General features: G+C 34.3%; 1 protein-coding gene across 2 annotated transcripts in view; it reads left to right on the top strand.

The window, feature by feature from the left end:
* EPC2 (enhancer of polycomb homolog 2) overlaps positions 1-24,106 on the top strand; it is a 175,424-nt gene that overhangs the window by 122,303 nt on the left and 29,015 nt on the right. The window contains exons 4-7 of one of the 2 annotated variants that reach the window (XM_036745118.1): positions 5,409-5,615; positions 10,034-10,182; positions 11,439-11,571; positions 15,039-15,230. In XM_036745118.1, coding sequence (XP_036601013.1) covers positions 5,409-5,615; positions 10,034-10,182; positions 11,439-11,571; positions 15,039-15,230 — 681 coding nt within the window. The remainder of the gene's footprint in view (positions 1-5,408; positions 5,616-10,033; positions 10,183-11,438; positions 11,572-15,038; positions 15,231-24,106) is intronic. The other variant, XM_036745119.1, reaches the window with a different exon arrangement.

Genomic DNA, 24,106 nt, shown 5'->3' with positions numbered 1-24,106 from the left:
GGAATTTGTAATGAAGTGTAAGGTATTAGAAGCCTAGAAAGGTAGAGTGAAGGTGCTGGGTTATGAAGGGATTTGAACACCAAACAGGTTTTTGTATTTGATCCTAGAGGTTCACTGGAGTTGAATATGGGGGTGATGTGGTTGGATTGGTGCTTCATGGAAATCGCTTTGGTGGCTCAATGGAGAAAGGAATGGAGAGGAGACACTTGTGACAGGGAGACCAACCGGCAGGCCATTCCAGTGTTGCAGGCTAGAGGTAATAAGGGCCTATACCATCATTTTGGTAATATCAGAGGAGAGAAGGACACATATTCAAGAGATGTTGCGAAGGAGGATTTGACAAACTTTGGCAACAAATTGGCTTGGAGGGTCGTGGGGGAGGGGGGAGAGAAAGGGAAAGACACAGACAGAAAATGAATGAGAATGATACCTAAGTTGTGAGCGTTGGGGACTGGGAGGGTGGTGGTACATCAGCAGTAATAGGGAAGTTTGGAGGGAGCAGGGGTTTATGGGGAGTGTGTTTAGATGTCTACTGGACGTCCAGTTCATGATGTCTGAAAGACTTGGAGATGCTAGATCACCGATGAGGGGAGAGGTTAGCAATGGATAAGTAGATTTGAGAATCATTAGCTTGGAGATGATAATCATTCATGGGAGCTGATAAGCTTACCAGGTAAAATAGTATAAAGTGAGAAGAGATGAGGGCTCAGGGCAGGACACTGTGGAGATACTTGTGGTTAGTGTAGTATGACCCGGATCCAGCAAAAAAGATTAAGAAAGAGCAGATCATATAAATAGGATGAGAACCAGGAGAGAGTGATGTCCTGAAAACGTAGAGAGAAGAGAGTATCAAAGAGAAGAGGGTGAACAACAGTGTCAGAGGCTGCAGAGAGGCAAGAAGAATGAGGATTGAGGAAAGGCCTTTGGATTTGGCAATTAGGAGAGCATTAATAACTTTGGAGAGAGCAGTTTTGGTTGAATGATGTCAGAAATCAGATTGTAAGGGAGTAAGTGGAGCCACCTGTCGTAGATGGCCTTCTCAAGGAGTTTAGGTCCAAAGGGCAGAAGAGATGTAGGATGACAGCATGGATAGAAGGATCAAATGAGGGTTTTTTGTGGTGTTGTTTTTTTTTTTTTTTTTTTAGGATTGGGGAGACATGGGCATATTTGTAGGCCAGTAAACAGCAAGAGACTGAAAACAAGTGAGAGCAAAGAATATAGAACTGTAATGAAGCCAGCTCCTTTTATTTGACTTATTCTGATAGAATTTTCAATTACTCTCTTGGTTATTTGTAGTTTTGTTGGACTAGTTAGGCGGTACAGTGGGTAGAGCTCCAGGCCTGGAGTCAGGAAGACCTGAGTTCAAATCCAGCCTCAGACATTTGCTAGCTAGTGTGACCCTGGGTAAGTCACTTAATCCTGTTTGTCTCAGTTTCCTCATCTATAGCTGGAGAAGGAAATGGCAAACCACTCAATTATCTTTGCCAGGAATACCCCAAATGGGATCACAAAGAGTTGGACAGGACTGAACAACAAAAATTTTATTGGAAAATTACAAATAATATCTAAAGAAAAAAGAGGCAAAAAAAACTTACTTTCTAATGACTCCATGATAGAACAATAATGTTTTTTCAGATTAGTTCAGATTCATCAGAAAAGAATAAATGGCTGAATGGAAAAAAAACATTTTTTAAGTGCTTATCATGTACTAAGCACTGTATTTAGTCCTAGGGATACAATAGAAAAGCAAGATAGTATTTGCTCCTAAAGAGCTCCTGTATTGATTGAGAGACAATACTTACGGGAGGTTTTTGCTTCGAGTCATATGGAGAGGCCTCAGCATCCTCAGGGTGCACAGCAAATGTTGATTGATCTTTAGTGTCATTTCAGTTGACAAAACTGTATCCTTTGCTGACATTGAACTATTTGACATTTCTGAGGACTTTGGTTGTGAGAATTTTATTTTCTAGATCTTCAGTATTTATGACTTCTGGGGAGATCGTAGCCAGATTATCTTTCCACATGCATTACTCCCTTACATGATGGCCTACCAAAAAGTAGTACTGCAAGTGTTGGTGGTTCTACTGTTTCCACAGCTTACCTGCCCCTTGTTTGAAGTTGATCAGTGGATTATAATGGTGGTTGTGGGGATGTTAAATTACCTTTCCGCAAGGGTTGCCCTCTTTAATGGTGATGGCTTGAGGGTTCGGGTCTAAAGCCTGGCCTGCGATATGGGGAGGGATTTGATACTCCCATGGCTATTGGTCACAGGATCTTGGGCTTTCTTTGTTTGGGTCTAAGGAAAAAGTCAGATCTCGAAATTTCAAAAGAAGCATGTTGCATAATGATAGATGGAATGATGGTTTCATTTGTATTTTGGGTTGCTCTAAGTTCATAATCTTGTTCCAAATAGAAGTGGGAGACCAAATTGAATTTGGGACAACGTTAGGGGTTTTGTGTTTTTTTCTTGGTTTTTTTTTTCTTGTTGTTGTTGTTGTTGTTGTTTGTTTGTTGGGTTTTTTTTTTTTGTAAATTTGCTTCAGATATACACAGCTTGCTACTAAAGAAGAGTTTTAAAGATCTCAGCTAGCACATGTTGCTGATATTTATGTGAAGTCAGTATAGTTTTTCTTTCTTCCATTCTGATCCTCTCTCTATTCCACTAAGGAAATTTGTTTTACTAAAGAAAATTATGAAAAATTTGACCTGTTTTGTCAGAAGTTGTTTATGATTTCAGGAACAAGGCTATATTTACAGTTAATACCTTTCCAATCTTCTTATATACTCTGTATATACTTTATTCACTACATGCCCTTTGATGCAGAGACACTGGCTTCCTTGCTGTTCCTCGCACAAGAAACTTCATTTCTTGGCTCCAAACATTTTATCTTAATGTCCCCAAGTTGGTAATGCTTTCCTTCTTCATTTCTGCTTCCTTGTTTCCCTGCCTTCTTTTAAGTGCCAGCTAAAATTTCACCTTCTGCAGGAAACTTTTTCCCATCTCTCTTAATTGTAGTCCCTTTCCTGTGTTAATTATTTCTTACTTATCCTATATATATCTTTTTGCACATAGCTGTTTGCATGTTGTGCAACACATTGGATTGTGAGCTCCTCAAGGTTAAAGACTGTCATTTGCCTTTTTTTTTTTTGGCAGGGGGAAGGCAGGGCAATTGGGGTTAAGTGACTTGCCCAAGGTCACACAGCTAGTAAGTGTGTCAAGTGTCTGAGGCCGGATTTGAACTCAGGTCCTCCTGACTTCAGGGCCGGTTCTCTACTCACTGCGCCACCTAGCTGCCCCTGTCATTGGCTTTTCTTTGTATCCCCACCACTTAGCACAATTTCTGGTAAAATATTTATTACTGTTTATTGACTGAATGACACTGTTTATTGATTGAATGCAGCCTGCAATTTGCTTGTAACTTAAGTTTTGTTATTATTATTATATTAAATACCTAACATGTCTACAAATTGTTTGAAAATATTCTAAAATATATAGTTAGAAATATAAAATTAAAGTCTTAGAATTATACGAGTCTCTTAGTTATTTCTCCATATTTATTTGCTTATTAATGTGTACCTTCTAATAGTCCTCAGTAGTCTCAGCTATCAGAGCAGGATTTTGAAGTGCTTATTCATCATATTTTGGATATTCACAGATTTGCCTTTTAAGTTATTGTTAATATTTTACATATTGAGTTACTATATAAACCGATATCACTGAAATATAACAGATTTTGAAGTTAGGAGGTTGGTGTATACCTTGTGTATTTAAAATTGGTATAAATATAAGCCTCTTTATTTGTTCCTAAAGCCACTTCTCAAGAGTGTGTGTGCGTCTGTCTGTCTGTCTGTGTCTATGTCTGTGTGTGCGCACAGACACGTGGAATCAGAGACAACTAGATTTATTTTTTACCAAATAGTATGAAGTCTATATCTAAAGGAAAAAGACACCCCCATTTCTTATAGATAGCTACAGGAGTACAAAATATAATAACAAGTATATAAAACCTTCCCTCAACTTGGTCTTTAAATACTCTCCCAGAGAAATATAGAACTAACTACCAGCTGGAATGTATCATTGCTATGAGTCTCATGAATTTTCCAGGAAAACTGACATTCATTCGTATAGCTACTGGAAAGTACTTTTTGGAGTGTAAGGGGAGCCCATTTAGTCAGACATAAAACATTTTGCCCATCAAAACAGTAGGAAATATGTTTATTTTTATAGTTGATGTTAAAACTTTCATTAAGAAATACTCAAAATTGATGACCAGAGAAAGAGTTTTGTGAGTCTCTGCACATATATTATTTTTTGTAGGTAAGAAATCTTGTTTTTTAAGTTCTTAAAATTGTCAAAACTCTGATAGTGTTGATATTAATATCCTGTGGGTTACCCTTTCTATTCCCTTTTCTGCTTCTTCCTCATTGAGTTCTAGGAAAATATTTTCAGCTAATGCACTTCTTTTTCTTGCCCTGGGAAATCTGTGAGTTAGAGAAAAAGGCCAGATTAGAGGTGATGATGTTAAAAGCAGGAAAAAAGGATGGAAATCTATATAAATTTGCTAGATTTTCCTAAGTGATATCATGGCAATATGGTTTCATATTTTGTTTATGTATACTGTGATTTCCCAGAAAGTCAGGTGAATATTTACTTAGTAAATTTAATACTTAATAAATATTTACTTAAAATGAATATTGCCAAGTCAAGTATAAATTATAAAGATATTACACACAATTTGTGCCATTGTTATCCTCTATTAATGTGCATGACTATAGTTAACATATTTAGCAAGCAAGCATGAGAAAATGATACTTAACATCTATTTACTATCCTTTTTTAAAAATTTATGTGATACTTTGGTGTTAATACCTATACAGCTAATACATTCTAGTAAAAGAGTAATGGTTCATACTTTATTTTTCAGCTATTCTCTATGTAAAGAGATTTGTATGTGTAGACAGCTTCTTAAAAGTTGTCTGTAAATAATTTTTAAAGGAATATTCATTCATTTCAGCCTGTGATCTGTTGGCATCTGAACCCATGAAATTTCCTCAAGAAAGCAGAAAAATCAGAAAGCACCACCTGGGTACTAGTGTTTTATAAGCAGATGCTATGCAGAAGACTTGTCAGAGCCACTTGCAAGGACATGTTTGTGATCATAAAATCCACCTGATAAAACAGGCAACTTAAAAACCTAATACTATAAGTGGTCAAGTAACATGTACTCAGATTATCCTTCATTTCATCAGCTTAAAAAAAAAAGCAAATTTATCACTTTTATTACCATGTTAGATTGTCTTATTTAGGGATAGAATAAAAGTGAAAGTATAAATGTTTAATCTTATTAGCACTTTTCTTTTTCCTTTTCACATATTGTCACTGATAGCATTTTATATTTTTCATTTAGCTTGTAACACTCCAAGAAGCAAAACTGCTGCTAAATGAGGATGATTACCTTATTAAGGCTGTATATGACTACTGGGTGAGGAAACGTAAAAACTGCAGGGGGCCATCCCTCATTCCTCAGATAAAACAAGAAAAAAGAGATGGTTCCACCAACAATGACCCCTATGTTGCTTTTCGGAGAAGAACAGAGAAAATGCAGACTCGAAAGGTAATTTGTAATTTGGATTTAAGTATGTTTAGCATAATGGTGTTTAGGACAAATTTGGTTTTTTTAATGCCAATAACGTAAATGGTTTTGAATTTAGAGATTGATAGAATTTAATGCTCTTAAAGGAAAACAATTTAACAGCTTTATTTGAAATTCTGTTTTTCAGTAGTTCTTGAGTAAGAGTCTCTCATTTTCACCTTGTACTTTACATTGACCAATGGTAGAGGTCTTATATGAACTTTACTCCCTATCTAGACTACACAAATATAAATTACCTCTCCATCTCAATTGATCAAAGGTGAAAGAACGTTCTCAATTTCAATAAGAGGAACAGGTTTGGAGTTGTGAATTGATTTTGAAAGACTTCTTTTACCTTTCTTTTGGTTTGGATGTGTAGGGGGAATGATTGATTTCAAAGATTTAGCAAAAAATGCCACTAGCCACAATTTTCATACTCTCACAAGAATTATATACACAAACCCATCCTCTACCATAATCCATAGTTGGGAAAATTATAAATGAAATGTTAAGAGTTAAAGACAGCCCAGTGACTCTGATAGACTGCTGAGCCTGGGGTCAGGAAGATCTGAGTTCAGATCCAGCCTTGGGTACTTACTAGTTCTATGAGCCTGCAAAAGCCACTTAACCTCTGTCTGATTCAGTTTCCTTAACTCTAAAATGGGAATAATAATAGCACCTACCTCCCAGAGTTGTTGAGACGATTAAATGAGATAATATTTATAAAGTGCTTAGCACGGTACTTGGTTTAGAACAGTACGTGGCACATAGTGAATACTATATAAATGTTAGCTATTATTCAAAACCTAACCCATCTCATACTTACTTCCTCTATGAGCCATTCCCAGACAGAGTCAACGCACAATAATTACCCCTTGATATTAATTTTAGCCTTTGTTTGTTATTGAGTATAAGCTACCCTGTAAGTATCCTATCTCATCAAATAGATTGTCAGCTCTTGCAGGATAAGATCTCTCTTTTATTCCTATTTTAATTCATATTATCTAGTGAAGTACAATACCCCGAAAATACTATAAACATTGCATGTTTGTTTTGATGATGATAATAGTGTTTATTTTCTTTTTTTTTGGAATGATTATTAATACCTATTTGAGTAATTCCTGGAAGTTAGGGTCAAGGTTTTACCTAGAAATGCAAGAGTCTAAAGGGAGAAAGGAGAAGTCTCTTGGGGTTTAAAAAAAGCTGATATATTTGTTTGGATATTTTGAGATTTTGTGTTCAAAAATTTGATTTAAATGTTATTTAAGAATTTGCTTGATATGCTTTTATTGTTGTTTTTTCTGAAGCTACAGCAAGTATTACATTTTACTTATTAATAGGTGGGATGCTAATCCTTCACATATAGATTGATAGATTTTTCCTGAAACTCCATATTCTCTTGTAGAAAAGCACAGTCATTGTACCAGACAAGCTAAGAAGTACACATATTTGCCATGCTTAAAAATATATGTCTCATTGTTTATCTTGGGTTCATTAACCTGCATCCTAGTTCTTTTCCTACCAGTCTGATCACTCTGTTTTCCTTTGCTGGATCTTTGTCCAGGTCATACCAGTTAAAAGCAATTATCCTTCTTTTCTCACTTTATGCTATTTCACTTATTGATTTCATTAGCTCCCATAGATTCAGTTATCCTCTCTGTGCTGATGATTCACAAAACTAACTGTCTAGCCTTAACTTTTGTCCTAACCTCCAGACTCCCATCTCCAAATGCCTGTTAGGCACCTCAAATTGGTTGTCCTATAGACATCTCAAACTCAACATATTCAAAACTGAACTCATCTTTTCCTGTCAAACCCTTCCCCTTCCAAATTTCCCTATTACTGTCGAGGGCACTACCCAGTCACCTAGGTTCCTTACCAGGTATCATTCTTGACTCTTTACTCTCTCTCACCCTCTATTTCCAGTCTGTTGCCAGTGCCTGTCAATTTTACCATCATACCATCTTTCATATATGTCTCTTTTCTCTGATGCTGCCACCACCCTGGTATAGCCCTCCTTACCTCACATAAACTATTGCAACAGTCTGCTGGTTGGTCTCCCTGCAACAAGTCTCCTCACTCCTGTCCATTCTCCACTCAGTTGTTAAATTAATCTTTCTAAAGCACAGATCTGATCATTCAACTCTTCTTCACTCCCCCTTCTTCCTCCCTATTTAGTAAACTTTCAGGGGCTTTTTGCCACTCCAGAATAAAATTAAAAACCCTCTGTTTGGCATTCAAAAACTACTACCTGGCCCTCTCTTACCTTTCCAGTGTTATTGAACTGTACTTCCCTCAACATCCTCTGCAATCCAGGGACATTTGTCTCCTTGCTGTTTCTCTGAGACACTCCATCTCCAGACCCCAGGAATTTTCATTGGCTGTCTTCCATACCTAGGATACTCTCCCCTTTCATCTCTTCCTCCTTGCTTCCTTGGCTTCCTTCAAGTCTCAGATAAAATTCCACCTTCTGTAAGAATCTTTTCTGTTCCTCCTTAATCTTATTGCTTTCCTTCTCAAAGTACCCCAATTTATTCTATTATATATCTTGTTTGTACTTAGTTGTTTTAATGTTATTTCCTCCATTAGCCTGTGAGGCCAATGAAAGCAAGGAATGTCATTTGCCTTTCTTTGTATACCTGATACTTAGCTCTGACACATACTATGATGCTTGATGAATGCTACTTGCCTGACTGATATCTGGCTGAAAATGCGTTGCATACTTCATGATCAATCCTCTGGAGTCATAACTGGTCATTGCATTGATCAAAGTTCTTAAATCTTTCAAAGTTATTTTTCATTACAATGTTGTTACTATATAAATGTTATAAATAATCCTGGACTGCTCACTTCCTTCTGCATCAGTTCTGCATCAGTCTTCCCAGGTTTATCTTAAACCATGTCTTTATTTTTTATGCATAATACTATTCATTTATATTCATAACTTTCTCCAACTATTACCTAATTGACAGGCACTTCCTTTTTTCTTTGTCTTTGATATAACAAAAAGAGCTACTATGTTTTCATATGTATATGAGTTTTTGTCCATAAGAACCTGTGTTTGGGGTGTAGATCTCATACTGGTCTTAATAAATCTAAGGCGCTATGCACAGTTTAGTGACTTTTGGAGCATGGTTCCAAATTGCTTTCCAGAATGGCTGGGCCAGTTCACAACTCCACCAACAATGCATTACTGTGTTTGTCTTTTTGTATCCTCTTGAATAAATTTTCCTTTTTTCTTTGCTGATCTGATAAATGTGCAGTGGAACCTCAGAGTACCAACATAGAGTTTTATACAAAGTAGATGAATGGATGATTAGATTTAGCATAATTGATTATTTTTTCATCTACAAATAGTACTAATGACTGCATTTAGATTTTTATAGGTTGCCCCTGAATATAGAGCATACTCCTAAAACAAGACTTCTTTGAAAGGAAATTAATATATAAGTGTATAACAAAAAATAGTTATGCTGTTATCATATTTAAAATACTTATTGTGAATATTTTTATTTTCAACTTTTCAATTCAAATAAAGATATTTTATCTTTATTATCACTTTCTTCCTCATCAGTTTAGGCATTATAATTTCCTTTCCATTATCCATATGGTGTGTCATCTTTAGACATAACTGTTCTGTTTGAAATGTGTCATGGATAAAGCTACGGGAGATTAAAAGACATTCAGAATATTAGAAAAATTACCAAAATGTGCCATAGTTCTATTCCTAGCTCTTAGGGTTTTGCTTAAAGTGACAAGTTTTCTTTCAAGGGTATTAAAAATGTGATTGTATGTTGAATTTAGGTTTTTTTGTTGAAGCCAAATTTAGAGGCAATGAATGGCCTATATTTGGGCCATTGTGGGTACCAATACCTACTTTTCTTCTACCTGCAAATATTTTTAACAGTAATTTTGAGCTCCTACAAATACTTGAAGATATGTTGTTTCTTATAAAAGAATCTGAAATTCAAAATTTTTACTATTACTATATCATTGTCAGTCAGTTAGTACCTACTCCCATCAGTTCAAATTCATAGAACTACTAATTAAGATATTAATAATTAAGCATTTAATATTTAAATTTAACTTTCTTAGTATCATTTGGATAAAGCTTATTCACTGTTTGCATTTTATTTACCTTTCCTTTGTCCCAAATTACATTGAGAGCAATTATTTCATTTCTGGTTATTTTTAGATATTTGGGCTTTACATACTTTATTAAAATTAAGTGACATTTTTTGATTTATTGACTTTATTCACAGAAGTCTTTCAGTGAGTCTTCAGTAATAGTAATAATAGTAGTAATAGTTTAGACTCATTTTGGTTATTGTCTCGGTGCTACAATTGAGAAACAGAGTCTTGTTGTCAATTATAATCTTAAAATTGTCGTTTTTCGACAGAATCGCAAAAATGATGAAGCTTCATATGAAAAGATGTTGAAATTAAGGCGAGAATTTAGCAGAGCCATAACTATTTTGGAAATGATTAAGAGAAGAGAGAAAACAAAACGGGAATTATTGCACTTAACATTAGAAGTTGTTGAAAAAAGGTAACACTAGTACTATTTTATATTGATAGCTAGATGAGTATTTGTGTCATGAGAGTTTTTAAAAATCACTTCTTCAAGCATCAAGATGTGATTTTATTAGTATATGTATATCCTCTACAGTTGTAGATCATAAACTATCTTTAATAAACTGTGTTTATAAGTCATGGCTATTATTCTGGTTGTAAGCCTTTTTAAACTTAACTATACCTTTCAAGCTTGGTAGGTCATATCAGACCTTGTGAAAGCCTTCAGGAATGCATGATTCACCCCATGCCATAATAATAAGAGATTGGAATAGGACTTTATTACTTTACTATTTTCTAGCATTTCAGTGCATTTTTGCCATTATGAGTACTATTGAAACTCCTCTATTACTTAGTTTACCATCTTTAAGAATTACTGTAGCTGCGAAATTAATCACTGTGATAATGAGCTTATCTAAAATTATCTAAGCTACCTGGTCCATAGAAAACTGATATTCAGTCTATCAGTGGACTTTTACTCAAATCCCTGATATGAGCTTTTCCAAAATTAACTAGTCTGGTCCTTAGAAAACTAACATATAGCCCATTACACCCATACTCTAATCCTTCTTATCATAGTAAAACCTGTCAAAGTTTGTGTTCCACTGGCATAGATTTCATGAACCAAGGTCACCTGTATGCTGTGGAGTAGCATTAGAGTAACACTTTAGTAAGTGTAAATATTATTAAAAATCATAAGATATTGTATATTTTTAAAAAATTTAAATTTGTGGGTCTTCGTTTTCATATAGATTAAAATAAGCTAAACTTGAAGTGTCCTTTTTTTTTTAGTGATACTGTACAATATTTTTATAATATGGTCAGTATACATAAAAGCTCAACCAGAATTTAAGAATTAGTTGATTAAGCAGAAAAGACTGATGAAAATGTTTCTAGGATATATTAATGTTCTTTTCTGCTTTAGTGTTCTTCTTAATTGATGCTTAATAAATGATGATCTCAGTACCTCGGGGGGAACATGCTGAATATCACTTTCCCATGTAAAGTGTAGAAAATTTAGAAGTTGACTGCATGTATATTGATCATGCTGTGAAAAATGTTTTGTTTTTTTTTTTAAACTAAGTCTCCAGTATAAAGTTATTTTCTTTTGGTCTAAAAATGGGATACAAAGAAAACATTATTGATGCATTTGGTTGGTTCTAGCCAACTGAGGTTCCATTGTACTCATGTTTGTATACAATATACAGCATTGCTTTTTGTCATATTTTCAAGATATCATTTGGGAGACTATGGTGGTGAAATCCTTAATGAAGTGAAAATTAATAGACCAGAAAAAGAAATATATGCCACTCCAGCAACTCTTCATAATGGAAATCATCACAAAGTCCAAGAATGTAAAACTAAGGTAAATAACTTTTGAAGAGAATTACATCCGATTAATTTGACCAGAGTCAAGTAAGTGTTGATTGCAGTACTTAAGTCTGTAAGTATAAATTGAAAAATAAATATTTTTTAATGTATCCTTTTAAGTAACTGTAATGTGTTTATAATCACTATCCCTTGCAGTGTTCTTTGCTAATGGTGGCAGATTTTAAAAGATGAAAGTAAAACTTTAAATTTTTTTCCAGGCATACTATTGTTATTATCATTACCATTTATCTTCTATTTAGGCTGTATGACTTTACTCAAGTCACTTAACCTCTCTGTACCTCAGTTTTCTCATTGGTAAAACAAAGGAATTGGATTAATTAAATTTTAAAATTCCTTTTTCCACACTTAAGTTTCTGTGGTTAAATTTATTCCTTGCTTACTTAGATGTGTGTCACCATTCAAAGTGCATTAAGATTGGGTTATGTATTCATTTCATTCCATGTTATTTATATTCACTTAGCACAATGCATATTAGGTACTTGATAAATACTTGTTGATTGATTGAATGACTCTCTTGTTTTAGGGAGCTTTTAGTAAAATAAACAACACGATATTTACTCAAATACATAAAATACCCCAGCTAGCTACATGGGAAAAACTTGACCATACCAATGATATTAGGGTTTCATAAATTGAATTACTGACCCATTACATGACCTGAAGAATGTTTGGAATGTCATGGGTTCTACCAAAACCCTAGAAACTGTTTCTAAACTAGTTGAAAACGTTTACTTATTTAAAATGTTAGTCATCTGTTTTAGAAATGCTGTATAGTAAGTCTTCATTTGTTGTGGGTGCATTTCTGAAGTGTATGACAAAGCAATAAAGCCAATTCAAGATAAAAAGCATTTATTAAGCACCTTCTACATGCCAGGCATTACAGTAAATACAGATTAAAAAGAAAGGCAAAAGACAGTCCTTGCCATCACATTCTAAATAAAGAGGAAACAATATACAAACAACTGTCTACAAATAAGCCATATACAAGATTAATTGGAGATAATCAGCACAAGGAAGGTACTGTGATTAAGGATGTTAAGAAAAGGTTTATTGGAGAAGAGATGTTAGCTGTGACTTGAAGGAAGATAGGGAAATCAGGAGGTGGAGATGAAGTAGGAAGAGTCATGGGGTGGGGATGGGAGTAGAGGAGGAGAACATCCAATGGATGAAAATGCTCAATCAGATAGGGAATGCCTTTGGTGAGAAAAAGCAAGGATTTCAGCGTCAGTGGATGGCAGAGCATGTGGAAGGGATAAGGTGTAAGGAGACTGGAAAGGTAGGAGGAGAACAGGTTATGAAGGTCTTTGAAAACCAAAGGGCAACTACAGCCTTAAGCAGGAATACTCTTCCCTTGTGTAACCAAGAAGAAAAAGATCAAGTTATATGGCGGGGGGGAAAGGTGTTTATTGTTTTAATTAATAAAAATGTGTATGATCATAGAACTCTAGTATTGGTAGGGATGTCTGAATCTTAAATCCTTTCCCATCGCTGGTCAGTGATTATTCAGCTACACTTACTAATAAATCAGTTCACAAGTCATAAATTGATGGAGGTTTTGGCTTTATTGGCCCTGAATTTTAGATACTGCCTACTAAAAAAAAGGGCAGCTATAAATTTAGATTTATCATGGAAGAATGTAAAGGTAAGATGTTGATATCACCCCCCCACACACACACTTTTTCATCTTTAGTTTCCTACCTATCTTTTAGAGATACTTTCTTCTTCTAACTCAATTTTCATGTGTATTCAAGACTTGGAAGTGTACTCAGGAAGACACTTTAACAACCCTTTTTAAAAGTAGGGTATGTCACTAAGAGTTCATTTACAGAACGTAAATTAGAAGAAAAATTTTTTGGTAATAATTGATAGAATTTTGGAGTTTTAAAAATTGTCTTTTAAAAGTCTGTTAATCATTAAATTTCTTCTTTTGCTTTTTCTGTCAGTGAAGGAAGACTAGCAGTCTGTAATTTATTTCACTACTAAGAGTAAAATATTTTACTGGTTATCATGGCGTCATAAACTAACAGATCTAATGTAGAGCTCATGTAGTGCATTTCCTTGTCTCCAAGCAGAATGATTTCTAAATTACTTATAAATAGAGAACATTTGCCAGTGCAGCAGACTGGTTTTTTGGCCAGCATCAGTGCAGGTAGTGCAATAAATCGGCATTCTTCATAGTCCAACTAGCCTGGCTTAATAGTTACCCCAGGATAATGAGAGCAGTCACTTTGCTGGACATATGATCTCATTAATATATGGGTACTCTCTCCATTGAGGCACCACTTTTAACAGGACCTGGAACATAGTAGGTACTTCATAAATATTTGTTCGTTATTGATTGATAGCCTCTCATACAGTGCTTGCCCATTATTTACAATAGTTGTCCACATCTTTCTTTAAATCTGAAAGGAGCACTTAAAAGGTGAATTTCTTAACTCAAAAACCACCATCAGTGCTAATTTTGTGTGTGTGTGTGTTGACTGTTAAATTCTTCATGTTCTTTTTGTAAGAATATAAACCTGAATCAGTGTAGAGTTAGAGTGTACTGAGTCTTGCAAGTATGTATGTATTCCTTCATTTGTAATCAGCATTTTTATTGTTTAGATTGATATAGCTGGTGGTAATGATTTCCAGATCTTCTTATACACCACATACGTGGTTAGGCCTATTACATCAAATTTAGTTACTTGAAAGTATATTAACATCTTTGTCACATTTCAGACCTTTATATATAGGTAGTATCTTAGAAACTGTTTTTATCTTATTCTGTTGTTGCTTCTCATTCCCATTATGTCTTGCCAAATTGAGTTTCATAATATGAAATATCTTTAGTTCTAAAGCAGTTATGGTATCTGTTACCTTTCCATGTGTATAACTTGACCATCAGCTTAAGATTTGTATATTTGTATTTGAAGATGATTAAGAATATTAATATATTTTAAAATAATGAAACTTTATTTTCATTGAAATTAGTCAACCTTATTTTTTAAAAATTGCTCCCAAATAAATCGAGTTACTAAACAGGCATACAATTGATTCATAAATTGAATTGAACTAATTACTTATTTATAATATGAACTAAAATTTATCATTATTCATTGCCAATCTATCATAATGAAAGAAAAAAAGAAAGATAATAAAATATCTTTGTAGTGTTTGGATTGTAAACATATGAATAATCCCCAAAGTCACTATTAATTTTAATTTATTATCAATAAAACATAAAGTCAAGCCCCTTGATTGATTTTTATTGTAACTAATGGAAAATAAAATACATTGAAGTAGATGACAGTAGAATGATTCCTGGCATGTCCATATTCAAAACAATAAATAAAATAACTTCTAAATAAAACTTTTGATTTTCATAGAGCAGCTTAGGTTCTTTGAATTATAAAATATTTTCATTTTCCCTTTCATCTTGGGCAAAATTATAACAAACAGCACCCTCATCATTCATCTTTAAAAGAAGAGGCACCTGATGTTGTTCGTCAAAAGAAGAAGTACCCAAAGAAGCCAAAAGCAGAGACTTTGATAACTCCTCAGCAGCCCACTACTGAGACATTACCTGTGATCAATAAGAGTGATATTAAACAGTATGACTTCCACAGCTCAGATGAGGATGAATTCCCACAGGTACTTAATTTACACTTTATTTTAAAAGGTCTAGTCACTCATGTCAACATTATTGTAATTTCTAGTTGGCACAAGTAGAAAACCTCTGGCTCAATCAAAAATTGCTATTCAAACTCTTGGATAAAAGAAGCATTTATAGAACTTACAGAAAGTATTTCGTTTGTTTACTGTATACAACTTTCAATCATAATGTACGATTGTAAAATTCATTCATTAAAAGTTTTGATGGTTTTATTCATTGTAAAAAAAGTGCTATTTTGAAAAGTATACTTTAAAAATTAATATATTATAGAAAATGTATCTACTAAATTAGTTAAAAGTTCCTCTTCCTTGCATTAATATCATTGCTCACATGTTTGGGCCTCATTTATGCTTAATTTCACCTTTTTCCACCTTCAGATAGTCTGACTTTTTTTAATATATGCACATTAACAATGGTGAAGGATAACTTATTTACAGTTTTTGAGTAGTTAATTTTTTATTCATATCAACTGATGAAATAATATTTAAAAAGATTTTAATGCTTGAGAATCTTGTTATATTTAACTCACCAAATTTACCTTTTCCAGTTGATGTAAGACAGACAGAAGAGACAGGAATTATTGGGAGGTCTTGTTAAGTCACATATTAGACTTAGAAATGCAAAGGAGAGAGAGTCTTAACACAATGAAGGAAAGTCCTCACCCAACAATCCAGAACTAGAGGATACTAAATTTAACACATGGATCACTATTTCTCTGCTTCCTCCTTCCCTGATAATAAATCGTAGCAAGGAAGATCATTTTACTACAGGTTTTTGTCTAGTGGGACCCCATGTGGTGAGCACGTTGAATATCTACGTGCTAGCACCATGACTACTTTATTACCTGATAAATCAAGAGTTCTAGAATTTTGCAGGAAAACTTTATGGGAATACCTGTAGAAAGTGGTGAGAGATTCTGTGTAATGAAGTCATACTGTGGTGTTTTTGAAAGGCCATGGCTAATGACTATGGCATCTTCCTAATACAATACAGAATGAATTTTTGGCCAAAAGTAATTTGCCTACCATATTTTGACACAGATAATGTTCTTGATATTTTAATTTAAAGATTATTTTAGGTTAAAAAAATTCCTCAGAACATAGCAATTTTTAAATGATTCTTCACATTACAAAATAAATTTTTGTTTTATTATTGCATTACTCAGAGAGGTTTTTAAAGTAATTATTCTATCATATTTAAAATAGTTTAATTTATGAAATACTGATTTAAATGTAACTTTTCAAGAACTAGAAAATAAACTTAGGTGGTCTTGGCCTTTTCTGTCATTCTTAGTTTATATGATGATAGATCTAAAACTGGAATAGACCTCAGAGGCCATCTAGTCCAACTCCTTCATTTTATGGATGGATGGAGGCTCACCAATATTCTTGAATAATCAACTGAAAGAGAGTCCAGTCTAGAACCATTTATTCTAATAGTTTTAATTTTATGTCAGAAATACGATGAAAATTTTATTTAAGATGCTAGAAGGGCTAATATATGAGGACAAATAAAAATTAACCTTCATAAATTTGGGAAGACTGAAGAAGTGGTTGTGGCCATACCCTTTAAAATGATAGAAAGGTATGGAATATTTTGCTTAGGAACCTTTGTTCACCAAATTCCACTGCCTCAGCCCCACATTTCACCCATTTAACCTTTTCTTTTTTGCTTTTTTCTGTTTTTCCATCTTCTATTTCTTCATTGTTAATAGAGGTGAAACTTAAAATAGTTAGAAGACCTCAGAAGGTCAGTGTGCATGCTTCAGGAACAGACAAGTAGGGGAAAAACTATGAAACATCATTCTTTTGCAAAGTGGCCAAGGTATATAGAGAGACCCCGACCAAAAGCACTAATTGAAATTTATGAAATGAGGAGCATTAAGTTTAAATCCCTGGGTCTATGGGGGAAAACGAGAAGGAAGCATTTGTAGAGTTATTTGGACTCAGAAATGTCCTTGTGGTTTATCCATATACCACTTGTTTGAGGCTTAAGTTTCTTAAGTAAGCATACCCTTGGTACACCTTTAATAGGAAGTTTCATACAAATATATGTTCTCTGGCATTTATCTCATCATTAGCCAGTTCCCCCAAACTCTTTTTTTATAGAGCCCTAGATTATTGGCCCAGAATAACACACACACACACACACACACACACACACACACACACACACATACAGGGGGGAAGAGAGAGAGAGAGAGAGACACGAGAAAAGGTATCCTTCCTAATAACCCATAGTGACTCACTTCATTTACATCAGAAACACTTTGCTTTCTAACTCTGAATCTCAGTATTGTAAGGTATCTTAGAAGTCATGTAGTCTAACCTGTACCTGACCAATAATTCCTTTTACAAAATAGCTGAGAAATGGAACTTAAGATGGCTAGGACAGCCACCAGCCTAGCTCCCACATATCTACCCCATCAAAAACCTAAAAATTCTACCTGAACAAATAAAGATCAAGAAATACAATCAGCAAGTATAGTCACAGACTTCTTCCTCCCTGGCACTTCACAAAATGTCACCAAGAGCCCCACAGGAGACAGGAAAAGGAGCTGCTTAAAAAGCCATCACTAGAGCAGACAAACAAGATGATAGCCTCCGTCAGCAACAGAGAATGGTCAGAAAATCCTCTACTCTGCCTTCTTTATGGAGGCAGTTAGAGGAGAGGGCCTCTGTCCCCCATAACAGGGACCTTGGAAGGGACTAGGAATGACTTCAAGGAACTACTGAGGTGCTATGGAAAACTCTAAAAATATAGCACTCTAAAACCTCAGTGGAGGTCAGTATAGTAACCCAGATTAAATGAAGCAGGACCTACCACTTCCACCCAAAAATACAGTAGCAGGGCAGAGCCAGGCCCTGACCCAAAGCATCAACTTGAGAAATAAGGCTAAAGAGATGAGTAATGCAAGGAAGGTATAGACTACTATAAAGAATTATAGTAGATCTAAGATACCCTTTGCTGTTATTGTTCGCTGTATATTCTAAAAATGCTAACAATGGTAATAAGAAAAGAGAAAGAAATTAAAAGCATAAAGAGTAGCAAATAGTACACAAAATTATCCTTTCATTGATCACTTGAAGGTATAAATATGTTTTGAAAATCCTAGGGAATAAGCAAAGAAAATGAGGTAATTAATAGGTTTAGCAAGTTGTAAGCTACTTGTTTTATAGCTTGCAACTCATAAAACCTAGCATTTTTATATAATAACAAAGTCTAAGAAGCAATAATAGAAAAATTCCCGTTCAAAATAACTATGCAGTGCATAAAATATTTGGTAGTCATTCCACTAAAATACACTCTGTACTTGTATATTCAGTTCCAAAAGGATCCTTAAAAAAAAATAAAAACTTAAAAAGCTAAAGGAATATCCAGTATAATAAAAATGACTATTACTAAAGTTAACTTACAGAATTAATGCTCTACCAATCAAAATTCTGAAGGTATACATTACTGGGATAGATAACATAATAACATTTCACCTGAAATAACAAAAGATCTAGACCATCAAGGGAAGAAAAAAAGCAGGAATAAAGAGGGACTAGCACTTTCAGACTTAAAACTATAGTACAAAGTAGCAGTAGTGCTGGCTTAGAAAATAAAGTAGATTAATGAAAAAGATTAAACAAGTTAGAATCAGAAATAAGGGAACTTAACTCAGTGTTCCGTAAACCCCCAAAACATCAATTAATTAGGAAGAAACTAATTACTTGAGAAGAACTACTAGGAAAACTGGAAAGCAGTTTGAAAGAAATTAGGCTTAGACAAATAATATATTCCACAATAAATTCCAAATGGATATGCAACCTGGATATTAAAAATCATACCATTAAAATCACTAGAAGAGAAACATACCTTTCATACATGTGGGTAGGAGATAAATTTTTTTAACCAAACAAGCAGTAGAGACAATTATGAAGAGATACAGTCGAACATTTTGATTTTATAAAATTGAAAAACTTTTTGCACAAACAGAAATAATACATCTAGCTAGGATAAGAAGGGAGGCTGTTCACTTAAGGGAAAGAATGCTTGTAATCAGTATTTCTGTTAAGGGTTTGTATCTAAAATGTAGAAGCAACTAATAGAAATAAGATCATATGTCATTAGACAAATGATCAAAGATATGATTAAGCAAAAGAAGAGTTGCAAAATATTAACAATATGAAGGAATTCTCCAAGACATTGGTAATAAGAAAAACGCAGGTTTTGTAGGTTTCCCCTCACACCCAGAAAATTGGTGATGATGACAAGGGATGAGAATAGTCAATGGTAGAGGGCTTATGGGGAGCACACTGGTGTGCTGGCGGAGCTCTTAGTGGATATAGCCATTTTGGAAAACAGTTTGGAATTTTGCAAATAAAGTGGCTAAAATGTCTGTATTCTCTGAGCCAAAGTTTGCACCTCCGGTTATGTAATCTCAAGGAAGTTGTTGACAAAAGGAAAGACTCCAGGCACCAAAATATTTATAGCATCACTTTTTGTAGTAGGGAGAAAGAAATAAAGAAAATATATTATATGTCCATCAAATGGGGAATGGATAAATTATGGTACATGAATGTAATGGAATGTTATTGTGCTTCAAGAAATGACTATATGGAGATGCATAGAAAGACTGATATGAATTGATGTAAAGTGAAGCAATCAGAGGTAGGAAAATGGTATACTCAAGGATTACAACAATGTACATGGAAAGAGCGACTACAAAACCATGGAAAATGAATGTTGCAGAATAATAAAAGGACCGGCTTCACCTCCGAAGAAGAAATATCAGAAGATACTCCTTTTGTTCCTTTGTTTATGGGGAAGGAGGTATCTGGATATGGAACATTTTTTTTAAAGTATACATTTTTATTTATACATTTTCCCCCTTTTTATTCCATCTTCCAGAGCTCCATCTCTTATCACAAAGAATGTTTTTTCTAAAAGAAAAGTGGAAGAAGAGAAAAAGCAATCAGAAAAACTGATGAATGTGGAACATTGCATATAATTTCAGATTTTTTTTTTTAGTTTATTGATCTATTTTGCTGAATTTTTTCTTTTCCCCATTTGTTCCCTTTTTTTTTTTTGGAGGGGGAAGACAGGGCAATTGGGGTTAAGTGACTTGCCCAAGGTCACACAGTACGTGTCAAGTGTCTGAGGTCACATTTGAACTCAGGTCCTCCTGACTCCAGGGCCGATGCTCTACTCACAGCGCCACCTAGATGCCCCCTATTCCTTTTATAAAAAATTCTTTGTTCTTAGAGATGGAGCTACCTCTTAGAAGGCATATATAGGACGAAGTATAGGTGGTGTAAAAGGAAAATATTAAAAAAAAAACTAAATCGAAAAAGAGAAAAAGAACAAAATCAAAAGAATTTTAAAAATTGGAAAATGTGAGCTATGATATAAAAAACACAAGTGATCTTGAAAAAAGGTTAAGGAGAAATAACTTGAGACTCACTGAATTCCCTGAAAGCAATGATATTTTTTAAAAGTCTGGACACTTTATTTAGAGAAATCATAAATTAAAATTTCCCAGATCTTTTAGCACCAGAATGCAAAGTAAAACCATAAAGAATTCACCAATCACATCTTGAATGGAACTCCAAAATGAAAAGTCCCAGGAATACCATAGCCAAAATCCAAAGCTTCCACATCAAAGAGAAAATACTGTAAGCAACCAGGAAGAAGCAATTGAAAAACCGAGGTATTACAGTCAGGATCATATATGACCTAGCAGTTTTCTACTAAAAATAAGAGGAGATCTTGGAATGCAGTGTTTGAAAAAAAGTAAAAAAGGCTTACAACCAGGAAAAATTTACCCTGCAAAACTGAGCATAATCCTACAAGGGAAAAATGGGCCTTTAATAAGAAATAGAATACTTTGAAGCATTTCCAATGAAAAGAACTGAGGTGAGCAGAAACTTTGAAATACAAATACAAGAGACCAGAGAAACTCAAAAAGGTAAATGTATTTGAACAATTTGAAGGGCTTTTATGAATTGAACAAAGTATGCATCAAACCCAACTGGGAAATAGGTGGGGATAGGGAGAAGAGAGATTAATTAAAGGGAAGTAATAGTAGCACTCAAAAATGGAGGTAATAATAACAAGCAAAACAAATTCTCCTAATCCTGAAGAAGAGATTTAAAGGAAAAAAGAAAAAACAAAGCCCTGGAGGCTAATGATTGGGTTATCTATCATTTGGAGAATGGCTAAACAAATTATGGTATATGAATATAATGGAATAGTATTGTGCTATAAGAAATGATAACAGATACAATTTCAGAGAATCCTGGAAAGTATGAATTGATGCAGAGTGAAGTAAGCAGAACCAAGAGAACAGTTTATACAACATCATACAGAAAAACAGCTTTAAGAGACTTAAGAACTCTGATCAAAGCAACGACCAACCACATTTCTTAGGATCTGTGATGAAGCATGTTATATACCTCCAGGCAGAGGTGATGTGCTTCATGGTACAGACAGAAAAAAAATACAGTTTTGGATTTGGCCCATGTGTGAATTTGTTTTAATTGATTATACTAGTTTATTAAAAGAGTGGTCCCTCCCTTTTAAATGGGGGCAGGGAATGGAGAGTAGAAAAGAGAGAGAACTACTGAAACATTTTAAATATACAGAAGAGAACAGAAGGCGTTTCAGATTGAAGCACAAACAGGTCACCATGGTTTTGAAAGCATACTTATAATAAAAGCAAACAGTAAGAAATAGTTTCACAGTTTTGGATACCAGATCTCTTTTTTATTGTTGTTTTGCTGTGCATATGCAAATGCCCTTGGGGGCAGAGGGGCGGGGAAAGTGGTTTTTAAACACAGAAATTTAACAAAAAATTTTTTTTTAATGAAAAAAATAAATGGATCTCAGATTTGAAAAGATTTACAGGGAAGCAGAATCCATTACCTCCTGAAGCTGCCTGTTCTGTTTTTTTGTGTGTTTGTTTTTGTGGTGGTGTTTTTTTTTTTTTAATAATCACTGTAATCAAAAGTTTCTTCTTTACATCAAGCCATCATCTGTGTCTCTATAAAGCAAACACTGTTTTCTGGGTTTACCAAAAACAAGTCTAATAATTCCTCTTTCACATAACAACACTTTCATATCATGACACCTGATTAAGTGTTCCCTCTAGGTCCTCTACGTACTTTTATTATGCCATGGTCTTCCCTTCTCTCACAGTTCTAGTTACAGTCTTCTGGACATCCTATATAGTTTTTTAATGCACTGCCTAATATATGATGCTCAGAACTGAAGACAACACTGGTGAAGTCTGACTAGGTCAGAGTAAAGGAAGGGAATGAAGGAATAAGCATTTAATAAGAACCTACTTTGTTCCAGGCATTGTGCTAAGCACTTTTTACAAATATATTACATTTTATCCAGTCTGGAGTTGGAACTGTCAGTGCACCCGTTGTGATACAACCAACATAGCCTTTTCTCTCCCCCACCCCGACTGTGTTATAACTTGATTCATATTGAATCTCCAGTCTGCTTAACCCTGCTGATATTTTTTCACACTAATTCTTGATGTACATTTTACACTGCTCCTGCATAATTACATTCAGCGCTTTACATAGAATAGGCAGCATGGAGTAGTGGACCTGGCTGTGAGATCCTGATCAAATAACTCAACCCTGGGCGAACTCTAAGACTAAATTGCAATGCTTTGGTAGAGGGATCTTCATCTAGGAATTCCTTTGAATTGAATTGACTAGATAATACCAGTGATTTCCTAGCGCAAAAATTCTGAAATGTAGCTAATGACTAACTCTGTAAGCCCAGAGATTATCAGGTGCCGTTTATTGGACAGCACCTGACTGATAATCATTACCTCACCTTCTTAGTAAAGGTCTATTGACTTTTTCTCTGCTATTAATATCACTTCCTGGAAGGTAGCTTGAAATATAAAAAATGGACTTAGTACTTGCAAGGGCTGTAATGAGTGTTACCAGAATTACCAAATTGAAATGCAAAACACGTTTACCCATAGAAACATCATTATAGACCTACAGCATAATACCACAGTATGTTAAATAGATTTGGTTGGGTTAGCCTAGAAACTTAACAATTATGTGTAATTTGTTTTTGTAGGAAGACATATTTCATTATGCAAACAATCAACTTAATAAATGAATTTTTAAGATACATCTTGTTTGTGTGTTTCAGCCTGGCTATATGGATTCAAGAATTGTTAGATAAATTTGTGCGTGGTAGATTATAATGAACTAGAAAAATCTGAGAAACATCTCAGTTTGAAGTGCATCGTTAACTGTTTATCCCTGATGCCAAGTCTTTCCTAAACATCTCTTGATCTCATTGTTAGATAAGAATACAGGGCTGAATAGTACATGGATGTTATTTAGTATGATAATATTTTTATGCTTCATGTATCTCAAAATCACTACTTCTGCTTAACTACATTTACTCACATAATTTCTCTCTTAGCTTTTCTCATTATAAATTCATTCTAAACATAAGGTGGCACAAATCACTGGCTCTTGGTAATGGCAACCTTTAAAAAATCATTTGAGATTCTATTTCAAGGACAGTGAATCACCTGAAATTAAATAACAGTAGTAATGCTGTTTTAAAGTGTTTTGATTTCATGATATCTAGAATTCATAGATCTAATTTAATGTGACCCCCAATTTTGTACAACTTGTTATTGTGAGAACTGGAACTGGTACCTGGAATTGTTTTCTTGTCCTGTAGACACTCCTGACATCACTTTTGCTTTGTTCTACTGTGGTTCCTGAAAAATATTACAAGAAATAAACATTTTGTTTAAGGATTTAGAGGAGAGTCTTAATGAAAGCTCCTTTGTATGTGCACTTGTATGGAGGAGGACAAA

Source organism: Trichosurus vulpecula, chromosome 2 (assembly GCF_011100635.1).
Source record: "Trichosurus vulpecula isolate mTriVul1 chromosome 2, mTriVul1.pri, whole genome shotgun sequence".
Classification (NCBI taxonomy): Eukaryota; Metazoa; Chordata; class Mammalia; order Diprotodontia; family Phalangeridae; genus Trichosurus; species Trichosurus vulpecula.
This window is presented reverse-complemented; position numbering and strand designations above follow the sequence as displayed.